Consider the following 19686-nt stretch of genomic DNA (forward strand, 5'->3'; position numbering starts at 1 on the left):
TTTGTTTGATTTTAATTGAAGGACTATGACTCTGAAATAGAGCCGAAATATTGTAAAAAACCTTTCTGTATCGTAATAAACCAAAACTTTGTTTTCACCGATGTTGAGGCCCGAGTGCTATATATACTAAAGGCCTTTCTAACCTAGTTTGCGAGAGCCCTAATGGACAATTTCGACCCTCGGACATTTTTGTACGGACCTCGGGCCAATAGTCCCCAACACAGCCCTCGCACTCGATCAGTAAGAGGTTATTATATAAAAAAAAGCCTAAAAATCACGATTTTACACAGCGTGGTTTATCCAGTCGCTGAAATGGGATTGACAAACGCCTCAGATAATTTTCGTTTCTTGGTTGTCCAAAAAACCAAGCTGCATTGGATTAGCTAATTCCCAGTACTTTAGATAGGCTGTGATTGTTTAGTCGAAAATATAAGTTTTTATGGTCGGTAGATTAGTAGCTATTGTATATGCAAATTAACTTTTACGCCGTTTGCCCTTGTAAACCGGAATTCATGATCTCCTTACAATAGAATATTCAGGCAAAAAAAAAAAAAAAACCTAATTTCTGCGACGTCGATGTTTCAAAAATCGTGCAGTCCATGGAAGCCACATGTCTTATCAGTGAGAAAACCTACAGCTGTGCACTTTTTGGTTTAGAATCAGTTCATTTTATCGTTTTACAATTAGAATTGAGATCTCCAGTTACCGATATCTTCTGACTCGGCAGATTGAGCGTTCACAGAGACATTTGTTTGAAACAGCTGACATAGGTTTTTAGAAGCAATAATAACAAGTGATTTTTTAAATACAAACTAGCAAACAGTAAGCATAATTTTCTTAGATCATAGCCTGATAGTTCCCACATGTACATTGTAAGGTTATTTTTTGTACATCATTTTGAACCAACTAAAACGATTTTTAAAACCGAAGAAACAACTTAAAACTGCAGGCATTATTTGATGCGTGCTTCGTTCTTATGTCCTAAGAAAATCAGGTCTACTCAGGTCTAATAAATACAATAGACATTGGGGCAATTTTGTAGTTTCTACCCCAAATTGTACGGGACGGAAAAAGAAATTTTACGAATAAATTTAAGACTAATATAGTGTTAAGGCCACAAGACAAAACAAAAAAGCCTTGAAAAGACATTAATTTTGAAACCTTAACGTTCGTGGAAATTGTTTTTCGGTTAACATTTCTTACGGCTAACAGTTAAAATTTTCCAATTTTTTCGCCTGACGGGTAAATTTTTTGGCCAGTTTTACGGCTACTGTTAACCCCATTGAGATCATAGTACAGACTTTCTCAAATCCTCCCTGTTCTCAAAGAACTTCAAAGGCGCGAGGGTCGCGCTCGCGCTCCTCGCGCGCGAGTTTTGAGCTTCGTGGAGTCCGACCTCGGCTTTCGCAGCTCAGCTTGATGGTAAGTCTGGGCGGCTATATTTTATGCAGAGATTTACAATAGACTTCACGATACATGACGTTTATTTATTTATTTATTTATTTATTTATTTATTATTAAATTGATGTGCAAAAAAAAAAGAAAAAAAGAAAAAACAGATACAATTCAACTGCTAATACGTATACCTTACAGACTTTCTAGTCGTCAAGTAACCGTTAAGCTAATTTGGATTTATAACACAAGTGCAGGGTATGTTTAAAAACCAATTGACTTTCGACTCAGCGGCAGAGGACCAGTTCTTCATTTTGAGATTACTCCCCTGTGTTTCCTCCACTGTTACGCGCTTATTGCCCAGTGTCGGGATTTTCTTGTCGTTCGTCTTGTTCTTGGCCAGCCCTCATTTTTCGCTGTTCAGCAATAACTATGACCCTATTTTGTCGCGATCCAAATATCCGATTTTCAAGTTCCTCTGCCTGTGCAGGGTTTTTTCGTGATAACAACTGGATTAAGCCTACCTGAAAATGTGTTATTCTAACAACGTAAATCTAAGGATTAAATTTAGAAGCGGTAGTAGCGTTACCAGAGATTTAACCACCACTCGTACATCGTTGGGGATTCTGTCCGTAAAAGAGTCCAGTATAATTAAACAAATATTGGTTGGAATAAAGCACAGAAAAATTGTGGGTATTTTGACGAGTGTCGTGTGAAAAGATTTCTTATTTTTGAGCATCTTCTCCTTGGTTTCCGAAGACACTCGGTTAGATATAATTTGTTTCCCGTTGCGACGGACCTCCTTGTAGATAACAGCATTAAAGTAAATCATAGCGGGGATTAAGACATATAGGGTAATAGGAAATTGTAATTCCCGATAAGATCAAAGGGAAAAACTATCGCAGCGACCCACACCACACCAGAGGCCACCATGAGACGAACTTCCGTGACTTGATTCTCATATGCGAAGGGGTGCATTATCGCTATAAAACGTTCTACAGTCATCAGGAATAAATGGAATAGCGATGCTAACAAACATGTCAGGCCTACAGCCCTTGACACTTCACTCAGGGTGCAAAACTGGCTATTGTGAGTCTCACCTTGGATTATTAAACTGTGGCTGGTGATTTGTAGCGGTTGAGTTACCAATCCCACCATGAGATGAGTTGTGGCTGAGTAGGCAAGAGTTATGTTTGACTTGGCGCGAAGCTGCCGTTTTGTCTTCACTGCCACAATAATAACTTGAGCGCGTTGAACAAAATGACAAGGTGACAGTTTATAGCAGTCATAGCGGTCGTGAAGATAAACACAGTGACAACACTCGATGAAGCATTTGCTGGATCATAAGAAGGACCAAGTGCAAAGTCAAAAGGGTCGGCGTTGTGCTTCACCATGCTGACTTTGCTAAGGGATGGACAAACGCCTCTAATATTTTTCGTTTTCTTGTTTGTCCATAAAACGAAGCTACAACGGAGAAGCTAATTTCCTGTTCTTTAAATGGTATGGTTGGTAAATTATTAGCTATTGTACGTACAGTTTGTCTTTTTCGTCGAGTGTTTGCGTAACCGGAATTTATGATCCCTTACCAAAGAACGGCTGGAAGCGAACTAATCACTGCATAAAGCAAATATCGTCAATATTTCAAAAAAAAGAAAAACACACACACACTCACACTTTCAGTCTGTGGAAGTTACAAGAGAAAAGCTATCCGAATAAGCTTCAATACACTTTGTTGTTCAATCAGTTTTTTTTTTTCCTTACGTTTAAAAAATCGCCCGGATCTTTTAATTATTCGATAGCGATTGCCTTTTAACTCACAATTTGCTTACCCTTGTCGAACTTTAAGTTACCACTAGTATCACGTAGGTCTGTGAAGGAAAGATCATGAAGACTCTCCCTTGCAATCGAATCGCCAAGGAAGAAACGTAATTAAGTCTTTTCCTTACAATCGCAAATCGTTTCACCTTCTACCTCTCGAATATAACTAAGTCGACACGGTGGAAGAGACTGTGAAAGCCTTATGTACCGGTCAGCGGAATGTTTGAAATGTCTAACAAGGAGTGAAGGAGTGATGGAGCTAAATCGCTCTACGCTACAACATTCATTCAACTTGGAATTCTGGTGAAGAAAAGAAATACCTGATGAACTTTTAGTAAGAGTGGAGCTAACGTTTCACCTCCTCTCCCAGATTCGTGTATGCTACGTAAAATGCGTTAAAGTGGCTGGCAACAGTTTCCAGCACTTGGTCGCAACACCTTTACCTCAGAGAAAGAGTCATTAACCCATGTAGTGATAAGTTTATGAACAATGATTTTAAGCAAATGCCCAGTCATTGCCGAACAAGTTGTAGTCATTTATTGACATGCATGGTCACCATAGCAATAGTGCAACATTGTAACACCCTTTATTTTAGCTTTAATTAAGTGGGTGGTCTCATAGCTTATGGTACAGCCGGACGTCAGTATAAACTGAGTGTCTCAGTTTAGCGGTATCAGAGTCAGCTTAACTATTTCAATTTTTAAAGGTTTCTTTGAACCCCACCTTTTTCTTGATCCACAAGGGCAAGTTCTTTGTCGTTTCACCACTACAGGTAATTTGATTCGCAGGAGCTAAAACTTGATTTTGGGGGTTAACAAATCTCGTATGTCTTTGACGAGGAAAATAAATCCGTGAATCATAATATTCACGATTTATTAGCAGACGCGGGGCAGGTGGCCGACGACATTGGCACCTGTTTATCTTAGCCTACGCTTTTCCAAATTGCTGGATTTTAACAACCGAATTGCTAAATAGTGCCAAACAGCAGCTTAAAAAATACGTTTTCTATTTTCCAAAGGAGCCGATAACTTAGAAATGCATTTTAAAGCAGAAATAGGATAGCTATCTACAGAAAATCAACCATCGTTCAATCGTTCCGAAGCAACACCAAAGTCACAAAGTGACACAATTATGTACGAGGCGGAAACATTGTAACATTTAGGTCCCGCTCAGTTTCTCATGTGCGGAAAGACAAAGGAAGGATCGATGTCCGTAGATATTTTCATGTTAGTTACATCGAAATAGCAAGCTCCATTCTTACCTTAGATCGACCATTTTGCCCTAAAAAGCTTATTCTAAAGCTAAGCAAGAATTAAAAATGTTGCATCAGACTCGAATTTTATATAATAAGCTTAGCTTGCGAAAAAAGCAGGAGCGAATAAGGAAAACTTAAAATCGTGTGAGGGCGTGGGACGAGGGGGAGTTAAACTCAGAGAAACGAATTCGAACCAATAGGTCACTCAGGTTGAGTGACAATATCGAATCCGAAGTGACTTCATTCGATGACGCATATGACTCCTCCAATGACTGCCATTAAATTCAAATCGTACGCGCCTTTTTTCTTAGGCAAACGAAAATTGCATCCTTCGGTAAATCATAGCATTGTTTTCGTGCTTAATCAGAACCCCTATGGACTCAGCCCGGCCACACTAAATTCTCTGATGCAATTCAGTACTTTTGTTAAGACAGTCAGCAAATCATAAGTTAATACAAAACATCACGTTGTAATTCTCGACCAATGAGAAGCCGACATTTTGAGCGTGGGTGCGCCCTGTGTCACATAACTTCAGGGCGTTGCACGTGCTAAAAATTGTATTAAAAACCTGCAAGGCGGTTATTTTTTTCACAACATCACGTCGATCGAAAGACAGGAACGTTGGCCAGAAAAATCCACGACTGCATCGCTGAACTGTCAACGCCGAGCTGCTGCAGCTACAGAAATGAAAGGATATAACCCACGCCGCCGTTTGGCAAACCAAATCGAGTATTTCCTGGACGAATACGATTATTATAATTTCGATCCTGCAGCCACGATGGTTTGTCAGTCCCGTAAAGGAAGATCAAAGAAGGAGGCGAGTTTGAATACCAACAGGCCAAACCCGGCAGGCCACGAGAGGAAAGTGTTGACCAAACTTCAAAATACCGAGAAGAAGAGGAAGACGGCCACTGTGAGAGCTTCTAGGAAGTAAAGAAAACCGGGGAAAGATTCTCTACCTGAGAGGAGACAGAGATTTAACAACATTATCGGGACGAAGTTATTGTTACACGTTTAATTTCCTGTTATTAATGTATGGTGAATTTGATGGACTTACCGCACGTAGCGTTTCATTACTTGGTAAACACTGATCACGTGTCTAGGGCGAGCCATTTGCTACGAAGTTGAAATCCCGTGTTACCATGAAATAAACTTACTTGCATGTCAAACGTCCATGTAAAAATTCAAATAGCGAACTAGCTATAAGTAGCCATGGACTATTAATTTGTGAATTTTCACTTTGTGAACCAACAAAACGTGAAATAACCTGGATAGAAAAGGTGTAGTTTGAATGAACTTACATTTGTGTAAATTTAATGATATTATTTGTTTGTTATTGAAGAATAACCGAGCCAGGTACCTGCTTAAGGCACGTGTTGTTATAGAATTGTTTTTGAAACCACGGGAAATAAATGATTGTTTTGAAGAAGTATATGAGAGAAACTTTTCATTCCAATGTAATAAAAATGCTCAGTAAGTTAAGTTGTTGCAGTGAGACTTAAATGGGTTGGGTAACTCCTTCAGTAAGAATATAAGTGTTAATGGTAAACAGCCAAGCCAAAGCGTCAGTAATATTTAATAGCATTTTTCGGGGGAAGTGGAGGAATTAGTGGGAGACAACATCTACGATCTTCTTTTCATTAAAATCGACCTCTGTTTACAGGTTTTGAAGCAGTTCGTCCACTGTTTCTAAATCTGGTTGGAATTTTGAATTTTTGGTTTTTGTGGGGGGAAGAAAATCGTAGACCCTCCCGCAGAACAATTCTCGCAGCAAGGACGAGAAGCAACAAAAATCTGAACCCACATTATGACGCCGGGTCCGAGATTAGAACCCGGTTCACATCAGTGGGAGGCGACTGCTCTCACCATTGCATGCGCCATTACTACTTTCTAATGTCTCGGAGTTAGATGCCTGTACGTATGTACTTCTATGGCAGATACCTTCCCCGAGACCTGCAAAATCATCTCCTTCGATGGCCTGATTAACTGAGAGTGGCACTTTTGTTGCTTACTCCAGCGGAAACTGAAAGCGCATAGATGATTGAAAGGTAGTGCACAAAATCCTTATAGCTGTAAATAACTTGGCAGAAACTCCCAAAATGATCGCTATATTTGCACCATGTTGCATTACAACATTATCATAGCAGTCAACCAACGTTAACAAGTTTTCTTTACACATACACTGCATGTATTTTACATGTGACTAATAAGCAGCCTCTTAAAACGCATCAATCATCGCATTGTTTTTGCATGTGAATCTTCAAGTGACAATAGTTCTTTTTTTCTATTTAAAAATGGGTAAAAAATGCAAAAATAGAAAAGCTATCCACAACTTGGCAAAATATCCCCAAAACGTCAGTTTAACGGCACTTACTAACTCGGCAACTGATTAACGTATTTGTTTAATTTCATTGTTTGTCTCCGAATTAATTTGTTCTTATATTTTGGTCACGAACTCATTAAACTAAACTAAACTAAAGTAAACTATTTCACGAGGCCACCACGTGACCTAGTCAGTCATGGTAAGGGTCGCGGAACAAAACGGGCAGGCGAATTCAAAGATTTGACAAATTTTAAGGATTTGTATGCTGATCACAAAACTTGGCAACTTTTTTGCATACAAATCTTATTAGTTTTTTTTAAACAAGAAATCGCCTTAAAAGAAGTTACATTTGGACATCGTGGTCCTAGAGTCCGCAACATATAATTTTCCCCTACTCTTTCCATTTATGGCAACCGATCACTAGAGTATTAGCCTGCATGACTGACAAGGTCACGAAACAGGATTCGGTAAAGCTCTATAAATTCTTTAACTGATTGTTGTGAACTTTGATGGGAGATTTTAGTATTGGATAGGTCTTTATCTTCGCAGTTTATTGTTTGTAGTCATTGTGCGAGTTTTGTGACAAAAGGTACCGCAAGTTCGCACGTACAGCCAGGTCAGTTGGCCCACGCATCAGTGTTTATCGACGGAAAATTTACGAGGGTGTTGCTCGTTCGTCAGAAGAAGTACGACCCATAAAGTTGCATACCTCTTGCATAATCTGTGCCGAGCACCCCAATATGGTTATAGGACCGATTAGGTGGTTCATTCACGCGAGCCAACACGCCACGATTTCCGATTGTGAATCGGAGCGATTTTATCTGCTCAAGCATTTTCCCATCACATTTGGGCGAAATAGGTCTGACAAATCGCAGTATGGTAAGAAACGAAGTCTTAGAGAACCCTGTAATGCAATTCCCAAAAGTGTTCGACATCTTTTTGGCTGCAATTAAAGCACGTTGGCAAACAGTCAGGAGATAAAGAAGGATGTCAGTTAGTAAGGAAAATTCAAAAGTAAACTACCTGAAATAATTAAATAATTGTAATACTGTAATTAAGAACTAAAATAATTAAAGGACCATGAAGGAGAAGACAAGCACCACAGCTAAAACGGCCAAAGTGCAGTCGAAGAAAGTTCTCCGCCACTGAAATTCACATTTGGTGAAATCTTCATTGGGCCAATAGCCTCTCAAACAATCGGCGCAAGTGAAATCATCTCTGACAATCTGATTATAATGGCAAGCTGAGCAGGACCAGCAACACTTGCAGTTGTCCTTTAAAACCCGGATGTGACCGGGAGAGCATTGGTCGCCACAAAAGGACTTTGGCACTGTATGATTGATCCACCTCAATCCAAGATGATTGATATACCATGCGCTATCCCAAGTACCTACATTGACAAGACTGTTTACGGATCCATTTGATTGCAAATGAATCAAAGAAAACATGTTCTCCTTCATTCGCCACTCACCGGAGAACACCTTCCAGTTCTGACTGTACAGCACATCAAGCACGAGCGCCAGACTTCTGGAAAACGCCGCTCGATCAAGTCGGTGTGTGCGGGATTGAGCCGCCTTTTCGTACGCATGTGCGAGCAGATAAACACTATTCATGGACGCTTGGATTTCCTCTTTTCTTCGTTCAGACGGCGAGTCAAGCGTTCCAATGTTTAAACAGCTGCTTTGACCGCCAGGACTTTCAACAACGTCGTTAAATTCAACAGCATCATCCTTGTCGTTGAAATAGTTCCTAAAACCCTCCATGAATGGAAACTGAGGGATCAGGATGAGAGTATCGTATAGAGTACTGCCTTGAAAACAGTTCACGTTCTGTTGGTTTGCTAGCATCCAGGTGAAATGTGGAATAGCCTTCTTGTTTTTGAAAGCTGCAGAACGAAATCGAAGGACACTTAGCATAATTGTTAGCCACTTCGAGACAAAAAGAACGTTCATGAAATGTAAACAGCACGGAATAGGAATTGAAACAAAAGACTATCGGTAAAAAAAAGTTTGAAGCAGTTAACTGATTGACTGGGAATCATTTAAAAGCAAGCAAAACCAGTGGTCAACGGAGAATTCTGATTTTGCATGACGGGAAAATGGACTCAGAGTTTTGACAACTGGGTAAATATTTCCCAATGGTGTATAAAACTTGGCAGTAGTTTGCATTGAAAATGCACCCAAACAAGAGTTTTGCATATTCACCAATGTTTTCTGGTTTATTCTTGCGTCGGTCATCATAGCGCAACAATCAAACTGGCTGAGTAATGTCATCACTTTAGCATGAGTGATTCTTCCCTTCAAACACGTGTCAGCGAGTTTTTGCAACTGCCGGTATTTTTTCCCCTTTTAACGTGCTTCTTGCAAAAGCACGGTATTCAGTTAACAATAATTTGCTTTGTTCATTTACTGGTTATTTACGTAATCACTGGCAAGGTTAAGGTTAACATTTTTTGCTTTGTACTAATGCTGTTGGTAAATATCATCAGATATTACGTATACCCCTGTTTCAAAGTTACCATTATTTGTTTTCCATACAATCTTTTAAAGGTTCAAACACAATTTGTACGTATCGTGTAACATACTGCAATTTACTGCTTTGTGTTATATTTAATCCTGGTGTAGTGAAATTTAAATTCTAATGAAGAGGAAATTTGCCAGGTACCAGCTAATGGTTAATGTTGGACCCGTCTCGGTCACTGGAATTTAGCTGCTGATGAAAAAAATTCTCAACATTTTTTACCATTTGTCTTGTATTGAGTGCGTCTCAGGCGATTTAGATCTCCCACTGAAAGCAGAAATACTCCGGGTATAAACTTACATTGCAATAACTCTTTCGTTTCAGCATCTCCCATGAAGACGATAACCGCAGTAGATTGAGGCTCGGTCGACAGTTTCGCCAGAACGCGCTCGAACCGAGTAGAATCCGTTTCCCCAACAGCAAGTCGAGCAGTAACAGCAATACACAGCTTTTCGATGTTCGATATTCGCAAAAAGATTTCGTAGTCTTCTCGATTGTTAGTAGAATATATCACCGATACCGCACTCCAAGTAAAATATTTGATGAGATCTGCAAGCGCCCGAGCCTTGTAGAAACCAACTGATACTGATTGCAAAATTTCATTCGAATTCTGAGGCACACTCCTTCCCAATTCTCTTCCAAATATTATTTGCGGCACCTTAAACAGGCCTAAAAGGGTTGAGGCGTCCTTATTTTGAGAGGCAGATATCACGCCGAAAACTTGTTTGATATCGTCCGAAGCATTGTCATGCCTCGATGAGGATATCTCTACTGTTTTCCCGTGACTGTTAGCAAGGTCAAGAGCTTGCTCCAATGCTATTTGTCCATCATTGCAAGTATCACGAACTTTCAGCGTCAAGGACGCATTATAAAGCTGCCTGTTCCATTTTCTGTTGACTTCCTCAACTGCATATTTTAGTGCGTTCAACCATAAAAATCCTTTTTGGTGTTTCTGAGCCGATCCACATCGTTGAAGTTCGTCCTTGACGTGGAGAGGCAAAAGGGCGCCAAACGCAATCTCCCTCTTCGGAGACGAAGAGGCTTGTGAATGCTGAGCGAAGTACAGATTTTGGCTCCCTAAAACACAAATTAAAAACGTAACAAAAAAAGTGATGATGACTAAAACTATCAACTGGCGTCTTTTCATGGCTGCGTGCAAATTATTTTGTTTTTATTCTTATGGGTGCTAACGAATCGTAGCAAACCATCAAATTTGTTGCACTTCTGGGGCTTGCACAGGTAAACATTCATTAATAAATGAGTGTACCAAAAAATATTCAAAAATTCGACCAATTAAAAGACTGGACATGTTTATTGATTTTGGAAAGATGCCGAAAAGCAGGTGCCGCGGTTTGATGTTTGATGTGAGGAAAAAAGGCGATTCTTTCCTTCCCTGTAATATGTAAACTTAATTTTTTTCCCCTGCCTCAATCCTCCCCGTTCATATTCAACGAGTGCAATTTCTCGCTTGCCACGAATAAGTCTAATTCTATAAAACAAGGATTCGATCTCAGTATGAAATTTATCTATTCTAAGCAAAACCTATAAATATAATGGCCTAATAAGGTACAAAAACAAGTTGGAGGCACTCATGGCAAATGGGAAGACGGAGAAAAACGAACATGAAATATTTGGGCTATTTATTCATGATACGCCATTGGTAACGCAGCTCTTTTCAAGTGATTTTGTTTCTTCAAAATACGATGTTTCACTCGAATGATATTTATTTACTTCCGATCCCTACCCTTAGCTTGACAACTCTCATGTCTTGCTCTCGCGCGAGACAAGAGAAAAGTAAGAATGACAAAATCAGTACCAAACATGTCCATTATTATGGTTTTGGAATGTCTTATTGCTCCCTAAATTTGTCTTATCGAGATTTCTATCCATTCTGAAAGTAAAGCATCACCAGGTACACTCCAACGATAACACAAGGTATGTACCAGTGTTCCCATGTTTCTTGTTTCTGACATCAACATGTTTTCAGTGTTGCTTAAAACTTAAAAGTATTGGCAATTTTTACCCCAGCAGAAAGGTGAGCACACAGCAATCACAAGCTGATACAAGCCATCTTATAAAAATTTACATACAGCAACAAAGTGATAGTGCGTCACATTTCAATCCTCCGTGGGAAAAAAAGATGGCGACTAGTACATTTACCCATAATCCTTAACGCACGAAAACCTTAACAACACGTACAAAACATACGGAAAAGTTCTAAAATCTTCAAATCTAGCATACCCTACGTCATTAGTACAGGGGCGAATATTGCAATACGGCTTTCCTTGTGCCTAATAGGCTGTGTTAGGCTCGCATGGCATCGCGCTAAAATGTGCAGCCGCCATTTTTTTTCCTACTGAAAACTGATGCTTCGATAATTTCTCTGTGATTTCATCATTTGGAATCCGCAGTCTTCCAAACCAACATGGACGGTAGTCACAACCTCAATTCACAATTCAATCTCTTAAACATCATTATCGGAATAATGATTACTTTTGGTTTACATCCAATGATATGATTCCTCTTTCGTCAGTAAAAGTCGTGGTAAAATATAACGCATCGTCATCATATGAGGGACGTACAAGGAATGTTATTACCACAAGCCAAGCGTTGTTCAGCTTGAGTGACATAAAGCAATCGTCTGTTGTCTGAAAGCTTGTCATTGAACAGATGCTTACTTTGCAGAAATCCTCTGTTTGGCGCCAGCGAAGCACGGATCAGACCCTGATTAGCCTTTGACGTCATGAATTTGTGACATTAGTTGGATATATAGGGACATTACCAGCGTTATTAGTGTTACTAGCGTTACTAGTGTTGCTAACGTTACTAGTGCTACAAGCGTCACCAGTGCTACTATCATTAGTAGTGGTACTAGCGTTACTTGGGTCACTAGTGTTACTAGCGATACTAGCGTTAGCATCCGTCTCTTTGTATTTCTCCGTTGCGATGGGAACAGGCTTGCGCACTCTGAGAGGCGTGATAGACAAGTCATGTTCACGTGACATTTCAATGAATGATTGACAGATCTTGCCATAATCTTCAAAGCCGACTTCCTGGGGACGTACAGTAGAGTCCACCCCAGTCCTTTCTAGAAGTTCCTCAAGTAACTCCGGTTTTCCGGGAAAAAGGTTTCTGTTGAATGCCAACAATAAAGCAAATGACATGAGCTGTAAGTAGTTGTTTCAATCTCAACACAACAAACGGTAGCGCAGGTCTCAGTTTGGACATGCCATAGAGATTACAGAGAACTATTCTAGGATAAGTTTGCTGCGGAGAAGTAGCTCCAGCTCGGAGCAATCTTTCGGGTCCGTTGACCAATTTCACCCGAGAAACAGCTCTAACATCTGCGCACCTCAAGTACTCAGCACAATCTGCACAAGTTGTACAATCGTTAACAGACCACAAATCCGAGTTTTCTCCGAGCAAATAATCAATGAGACGCAACTCAGTTGACTATCGCAGATACAAAACGAGGATAGACTCTAAGTGATCGCATATATTTGCCCGAGAAGTGAAGCCGGCTTCGAGGGCAAATATGCTAGTTTTAAGAACATCAAATTTCCAAGGGGCAACTATCAGACTGAGACATTCTATTGTCTTTATTGCTCACCACTAAATTATCTTCCGCGCGCTAGTTCAAAAATCATATTGAATTATTTTCAACTTTTATAAATGAAAGTCGTGAAAGCCAAATGGAAAATTTGAAAAACAAAACAGGCAAGCACCCACTAAATAATTCAGATAAATCAATCTTTCATATTTTTTTTTCCTATAAGCCCACTCGTTTAAAATATTTCTCCTACTCCCCCCTGGATGGGATGCTAGTCCATCACAGGGTTACCTCCAGCATTAAGTTCACCGGTACCCATTTATACGCATGGGTAGAGAGAGGCACTATGAGAGTAAAATGTCTTGCCCAAGAACACAACACAATGTCCCCGGAGCGCACTAACCATGAGGCCACCGCGCGTCCGCATTGTATAAGTATGCTAGTAGAATTCTAATAATGTGATTAATGCCATGGGTGAATTAATTTACCGTAATGAGTTTCGAATGGTTTTCCGCTTCTCTGAGAAATTTGCTTTCACTACTTGCTCCACAACAACGAACGGAGCGTCGATAAGAGGAGTTACTCTCGGCACAAAGCGTAGCAACATAGCGTCAACCTGCGAGAAAAAAACGCAATAACTCAGAAAACAAATAAAATCTATTTTGAGAAAATATTACTAACAATACATACTCTGTAGAACTGAATACAGTTTGAACAATTTATTTTGCTAATTTTCCAACGGAGAAAAAAAAATAAAGTAAAATAAGACAACAAACAACCAGACAAAAACAAAAACAAACCAAAAAGATGTCAATGTTTCTGTTAAAACACCTGTTAAGATTTGGAAGAACTCGAGCCTGCCGTGGAATCGAATTTCTGCAGCATTTCCCTGTTTCCTAAAGTTTTAACCTCTCTTCCAAGACTTCCACCCGTGTGTCAACTCTAACTATTTACAGGCACGGAAAAATGTTTCAAATGATGCAATGTACAACAGTTGTTGTTAAAAACTGCTTGCAAAAAAACGAAAATCAAAAGAATTGGCCAGAACTAGTAAAACATGCTGAGTTGGACAGCTATGATCGAATTAAAACAATACGATTCCTGGGAGAAGTTTCCAATTGCTAAGTGTTCGAAAGTATTCATGATTTAAAGCACTTCGATATTCAAACTATGATATCGATTGCAGTCAAATTCTTTAGCAAACGCTTGTCATATTTCTGTAAATCAGTTCTCTAGTTCAATGCCGTTTGGGGAAGTCATCACATGATGCCATGACAATAAAATGATAAATATGACTACCGACTTTTGATCGACAAGAACTTTTGTACAAGCGTGTGTAAACAAGGCGAAATTAATTACGTTTATTTGCGGAAGATATGGAAAATTATTTACATAGTGCGCTTGAAACTCTCGAGAGACTGTTTTTTAGCTGCTACAAAGACTGCCTTGAAGCATAAGACTAAACAACTACAATATTGATTGAGATCTACTGATCATTTGCTTTGAACGCTGGCAAGAACAGATTCAAAGCAGTGCTTGCTACTTCAGCTATTTAACACATTGCATGAAGACGAATAACTTTCTGATGATTTCCCCAGTTCCTGTTTTGGTCAGTAACAGCATTCTTTTCGTCATTTCGTTACTCTTGTTTGCCCAATTGCAATAAAATAAATGTAAAAGCCGTGTACTTTTGTTTAGATTTTCTTTTTAAACGACTACCCCAACTGCGTGCCATTCAAACGCAAAACAACACGAGCGTTCTCTGATAAGCTTTAGTCCAGCTTAAAGTTTGCTGATGGAGCACGTTGCCTAGCAACCTCGCTGATGTAAAATATTACTTAGATGCGTCCAAAATGTTTCCGAAGTAACTATTTGCTTACATGTAGATACATGTATATATGTGTAGGATTTGGATATTTCAGGTTAGACACATGTATAGAGTGAAAATTCAACTGCACTGAAGTTCTAGCAGCTACATGTACATGTACTTAGTGCAGTTTGGTGTGTCTGTTTCAGTCCAATATTCATCTAAATGCTCTTTAACAACCAGACACGACTAAAAGTCTAGGTGTCTAACGAACTATTTGATATAAATTGAAACATCTCGATACGTAACTTGATTTTGTTGCATATTAAAAAAAATAGTCAAATCACGGACACTACTTCTTTAGTCCCTGCCTTTTTCTTCGAATCTACAGGTGAGCAAAATTCATCAGTTACATGACAAGGCATTAGGGAAGAAGGTATAACGAGTGCCTTCTTTCCCCAGCTCGGTGCCAATACAGGCAGTTCCTGCAGTGAGATAAATGGGCATACAGAGCACAGAGTGCTATGAGTGTCTGATTTTAACAGTAGATATCTTTCACTTTCCATCAAAGCAAGCGAGTAAACACATTTGTAAATGCCCTCCTTCTATTTTCTTGTACCTTTGGTTCTGGCACAAACACTTTTCTTGGTATCAAGTAAGTCTTGTTCACCTCACACAAATACTGTGTCATGATAGAGAGTCGTGTACATTCCTTATCTCCAGGGGGTGCCTGGATATTCTAAAGCCAGGGAAAAGAGTGATTCGTTAGTGATAACTTTAATAAGAACCAGAGAATGTACATGTATGTAATACTTATAGAGTAAAAGGCAAGTTGAGCTTGTGGTTAGTTCACGTCTGTATGACCATGGCCTTGTGTGGTGTAATTTGTTAAGCTAGCCTTTGTGGATGTAGATTTGTTAGAGGGTGTCAGGTTCACAAAGTGTGCATACCCACAGAGACAAATGAAACATGAGGGAAGGACAAATGGAATGAAAACAGCAACCACTATCTGCAAGTGGAAATAGCCGTCTAAAAGCTTACTAAAGAAATGTCTTAGATTTAAATTTTAAAAAAATCCATACTTAATGGCATTAATATACAGATACCAGTATGTATACATGACTACCAGCATTTTCCACTCTGTTTTAAGCTTCCATGTGCAAATAAAAACAATCACAGTACCACATGGATCACCAACTCTGAAACTCTGAATTTTATCGCGGTGACCATGAAATTTTTGGGTCCCAATCTAAGATTTCTCCCAGATTATATGAATTGACCACAAATTTTTAATATATATGTTCACTGCTACTTTGTGCTTCTAACAATACCATGTACATTCTTTCACTCACATCAGCTACTTCTTTCTGGAACACAAGTGCCATAGGTGTCCTACCAAAAGTAAATGGCCCTGCTCTCTGTGGAATGGCTTCCAGCCATTGCAGGAGAAGGGGGATTGACACATTGAATGGGAGATTCCCCACCATACGCACTCCTGGAATATCTGCATATCAAAACACAGGAGCTATAATTAATAAAGATGTGGAAAAGTTTAAGGTATAATAGTTCCTTTAATAGACTGCTCCACAAAATAGTCTCACAAATAACCCATGGACTGATTGTTTGGGAGGAGCTGACTGATTGGGGCAGGAGCGTGGAGTGAAAACACGGTACAAGCAACCTCCCCCACTCCTTGTATGCCTTCAAACTAACATTTGTGTCCAGTCATTGTAGCTTCAAGTTATGATCTGAAATAATCATGCGTTTTACATTGCAATGCAATTATAATCAATATTTAATTTATCCCTAGTTTGTCAATAGCTTGTTAAGCACACAGGAAATTAGAATAAACATAATTAAAGATTTTGTGTTACTGACATCTAATTCTTTGAACTAACAACATTGAAGTAAATTTACGCAATATTCTATTGGGAATTATACATAAAGCCAAAGACTTTTGTACCATTAGACTCCCACTTCACCATGTCAGCTTTAGGAAAAGCATCAGGGATGTAAAACTTCATGATATCAGCATGATGTATGCTCAGTCTTCCTCTACTGGCACTTTCAAGCATCTAATTATAAGACAGCCATATAGAATAGCATGAGAAAGTATCACATCTGTAGGGATGGGACAATATAGTTTGACAGTTGCTAAGAGCAGTATTTTCTTAGGCTTTGTTCAATAATGGAAAGGGTAGCATTAGAATTGAGACTTAAGGAGCACTGGCACAAAAAAAAATCGAATACTGCTTGTTGAAATACAGTAGTGCAGATAAAAATGATAAAATAACAAGTGGCATAATTCGTGTGGAAATTATCACCAGCCTGACAGGTATAGTTACATTGGGTGATTCCAGAAAATAAACATACCATACCACGGGTGGCATCTTGGAATTAAAAGGGAGAGGGGGTTTCTTGGACTGGAATTCTGAAGGCATGGGGGGGTAATGCAGTTTGGAATTCCAAACGCATGGGGGGGTTCAGCTCTGAATTTCCACAGGCATCTGATAACTTTTCCAGTTTGTAAGTCATCAAGCATGAGCCGACCACTGAAGCAGGATAAAGATCGATCAGGCAGGTGCTAGCGATCACACAGAAAAGTGAGCAGATGGATTGTGCGGCAAGCTCCACATCAAAGAGGCATTAAAGTTGCTGAATTAGTCTGTGTTTCAAGTCTGTGTTTCTTTCCAAACTACAATTGTTGATCCATGAGAGAAACTCACACTAGTCTCTCGTTTCTGAATGGAACGCCTGACAGATTTGTAGGCAGCATTACTAGTGGTCAGCAGTCCCTCAATGAACGCAATTTTCAATATGGCGGGTGAAGGCACATCATGAACTTCACTTTTGTCTTCCACAGGTATTAATATGATCTACTCTCCTGAAAATATGAAGTTAATGAAATGAAAACAAAAAGTTTTATTTGGTGGTAAGCAACTTCAAGACAACACTTATGGGAAAGCTACAGTGTACCTTTATTAAACGTTGACAAACTTGAGTTGCTTGTTTACTGGACCATTAATTGTGAGCAGAATTTTCTTGGATGGGGAAAAAAGTGCAAGTTTCCTGTTCAGTGGAAGTTTTAGGCAGTCAAACAGGATCTGAAAAAAAATCGAAAATTCCGGAGGGGAGGAGGGGTTAACGATTTTGGAATTTGGAGGGCATGGGGTGGGGGGGTAGAGCATTTTGGAATTTCCTAAGGTAAGGGGGGGTTAAAATGTTCATGCCGCCCATGGTAGGGTATGGATATTTTCTGGAATCACCCATTTGAGTACCTCTAACGATGGAAGAAATCTCCGGTCAATCTCAATGGCAGCGACATGCTTGGATCCAGCATGCAACAGGGACCTTGTGAGAGAGCCTGGGCCAGCTCCCACCTCACACACATGGCAATCAAAGACATCAGCAACTTTTGCAATCTTATCTATCAATCAAAAAGATAGTTAGAGCATCAGTGAAACGTGGTCACCTTTGGAGATTTCTGCCCTGTCACCTACATGAAGGAAAACCAGCATAAAAATAATGGAACGCATTAGTCATTGCATATACCCGTGTATGTGGACTTCACACCGGTGAATCAATCAATCAATCTTTATTTAATTTGTCCTAAACGCATCTGGGCTTTTTGAGGAGAGCAGTTGCCTCTCTGACGGCAAACAGGCTTGATACAAAATGGAATGACACCATCTAGTAATTATGACAACCCTTTGCAGCTTTCAAATACATTAACATATATAATCTTGTGTGCGTGCCCCATCTAAGTTCATGACTGCAGAACTGCAATGAGCAAATCGCTCATAAAGCCTACCTACAGCACATAACTATATAAGAAATTGAGTATTGATTCTTGGCCCGTGATTTTTCACTTGAATATTTAATAACTACTGAACCTAAATTTCTTTTATTTTTCCTCGCCTTCCTTATCAAAATTTTAAATGTTCTTACCTGTAACGTTCAGATCAAGAATAAAGTTCTGACTAAGTTGCTTCTTTGCGGCTAGTCCATACAAGCGAAGCAGGTCCGCAACCTTCGGCATCGGAGGAAGGCGAAGAGGAATTGGATTAGCAGACATCACGGAACAGAGTTTTTCTTCTTTTTATCTGTAATACTCAAGCTTGGATAGAAAGGAGACAGGACGTTAGGCTTGTTGTTGCAAAATTAAATGACTACTCGTGCTTCTCCGTCCACCATGTTGATTTTTTGTCTTCATGGGCAATACCGCTGACATGCGATTCGTTCCCAGAGTTTCTCCGCCTCCTCGGTCAACAATTTTTGAGTTATTTTTTTGTAAAAAAAAATACCTCTTAGTCGGCGCGTCGGGTATGTTATGGACGGGTCAATGGGTGGGTGAGTGAGTGAGTGAGTGAGTGAGTGAGTGAGTGAGTGAGAGATGTATGTATGTCACACCAATCAGATTGGATCTACTATAAACAGCCAATCAAATTTCTTGTTGTAAAGGTAAATGGTATGCGAGAAGATTTGATCCCGACAGAGTTCAGAACGGCCATATTTATTCTTCTATAAAAGAGGAGGAAGTATTCATATATTGGGTTTACTTCGACATTTTCTGTTGGTTAGGCCGAGGATTTTAGTTAAATAAACGAGATGAGCCTTGAGGTTTGAAACAGTTCGTGAGTTAGTAGTATGCAAATGCAACGAGATATTTTTATTTTTAGTTACAAAGGTAATTTGATACTTTTGTTTTTCACAAGGAGTAAATTCAATTAGAGGTCACGAATCGTCGCGTCTAGTTCTTGGGACATGTTTTAGAGGGGACGAGACTTTAGATTTGAAACAGTTCTAACGTTTACAATAGTAAGTGCGGGTAACAATTGCTTTGTTCTTGTTGCATGCAAATATAACGAGACATTTTTGTTTTTTAGTTACAAAGTGTAATTTGACACTCTTGTTTCTCACAAGGGAGTAAATTCAATTAGAGCTGACGAATCGTCACCACTCTTTCCCACGAGATGTTTGCGATCTTTAGTAACAAATGGTAACTTAACACTTTTGTTTTT

At 39.4% G+C, this 19686-nt stretch overlaps 2 protein-coding genes and 1 pseudogene across 3 annotated transcripts; all 3 read right to left on the bottom strand.

Annotated features, from left to right (window-relative positions):
* Window positions 1-1621: 1621 nt before the first annotated feature.
* LOC149117557 (uncharacterized) lies at window positions 1622-3043 on the bottom strand (annotated as a pseudogene).
* A 3514-nt stretch (window positions 3044-6557) lies between these two features.
* On the bottom strand, window positions 6558-10727 carry LOC110040348 (metabotropic glutamate receptor 3-like). The gene is made up of 2 exons (XM_020745566.2): window positions 9609-10727; window positions 6558-8673 (listed from the first exon to the last, which is right to left on the bottom strand). The coding sequence occupies exons 1-2, from the start codon at window positions 10453-10455 to the stop codon at window positions 7859-7861; spliced, it is 1662 nt and encodes a 553-aa protein (XP_020601225.2). The 5' UTR covers window positions 10456-10727; the 3' UTR covers window positions 6558-7858.
* Window positions 10728-11248: 521 nt separating this feature from the next.
* On the bottom strand, window positions 11249-19400 carry LOC110040351 (dimethyladenosine transferase 1, mitochondrial-like). Of its 2 annotated transcripts, none has more exons than XM_020745571.2 (7): window positions 18614-19400; window positions 17944-18092; window positions 16629-16740; window positions 16018-16169; window positions 15336-15404; window positions 13347-13474; window positions 11249-12440 (listed from the first exon to the last, which is right to left on the bottom strand). In XM_020745571.2, the coding sequence occupies exons 1-7, from the start codon at window positions 18738-18740 to the stop codon at window positions 12050-12052; spliced, it is 1128 nt and encodes a 375-aa protein (XP_020601230.1). In that variant the 5' UTR covers window positions 18741-19400; the 3' UTR covers window positions 11249-12049. The 2 variants fall into 2 exon arrangements, with proteins under 2 accessions (XP_020601230.1, XP_020601229.1); XM_020745570.2 differs by having other exon boundaries at window positions 15285-15404; window positions 18614-19399.
* Window positions 19401-19686: the final 286 nt, after the last annotated feature.

The sequence above is a fragment of the Orbicella faveolata genome, unplaced genomic scaffold (assembly GCF_042242905.1).
Source record: "Orbicella faveolata isolate gen_17 unplaced genomic scaffold, um_ofav_v1 contig_12, whole genome shotgun sequence".
NCBI lineage: Eukaryota > Metazoa > Cnidaria > Anthozoa > Scleractinia > Merulinidae > Orbicella > Orbicella faveolata.

What these genes read in the sequence shown, in the direction of transcription:
- LOC110040348 (XM_020745566.2), bottom strand. Translation starts at nt 10,455, where the DNA reads ATGAAAAGACGCCAGTTGATAGTTTTAGTCATCATCACTTTTTTTGTT. An exon ending in AACGAAAGAGTTATTGCAAT is followed by an intron (nt 8,674 to 9,608) that starts GTAAGTTTATAC and finishes TTCGTTCTGCAG; the next exon opens with CTTTCAAAAACAAGAAGGCT.
- LOC110040351 (XM_020745570.2), bottom strand. Translation starts at nt 18,740, where the DNA reads ATGTCTGCTAATCCAATTCCTCTTCGCCTTCCTCCGATGCCGAAGGTT. An exon ending in TCCAGAAAGAAGTAGCTGAT is followed by an intron (nt 15,405 to 16,017) that starts GTGAGTGAAAGA and finishes CCCTGGCTTTAG; the next exon opens with AATATCCAGGCACCCCCTGG. An exon ending in ACCATTCGAAACTCATTACG is followed by an intron (nt 12,441 to 13,346) that starts GTAAATTAATTC and finishes GGCATTCAACAG; the next exon opens with AAACCTTTTTCCCGGAAAAC.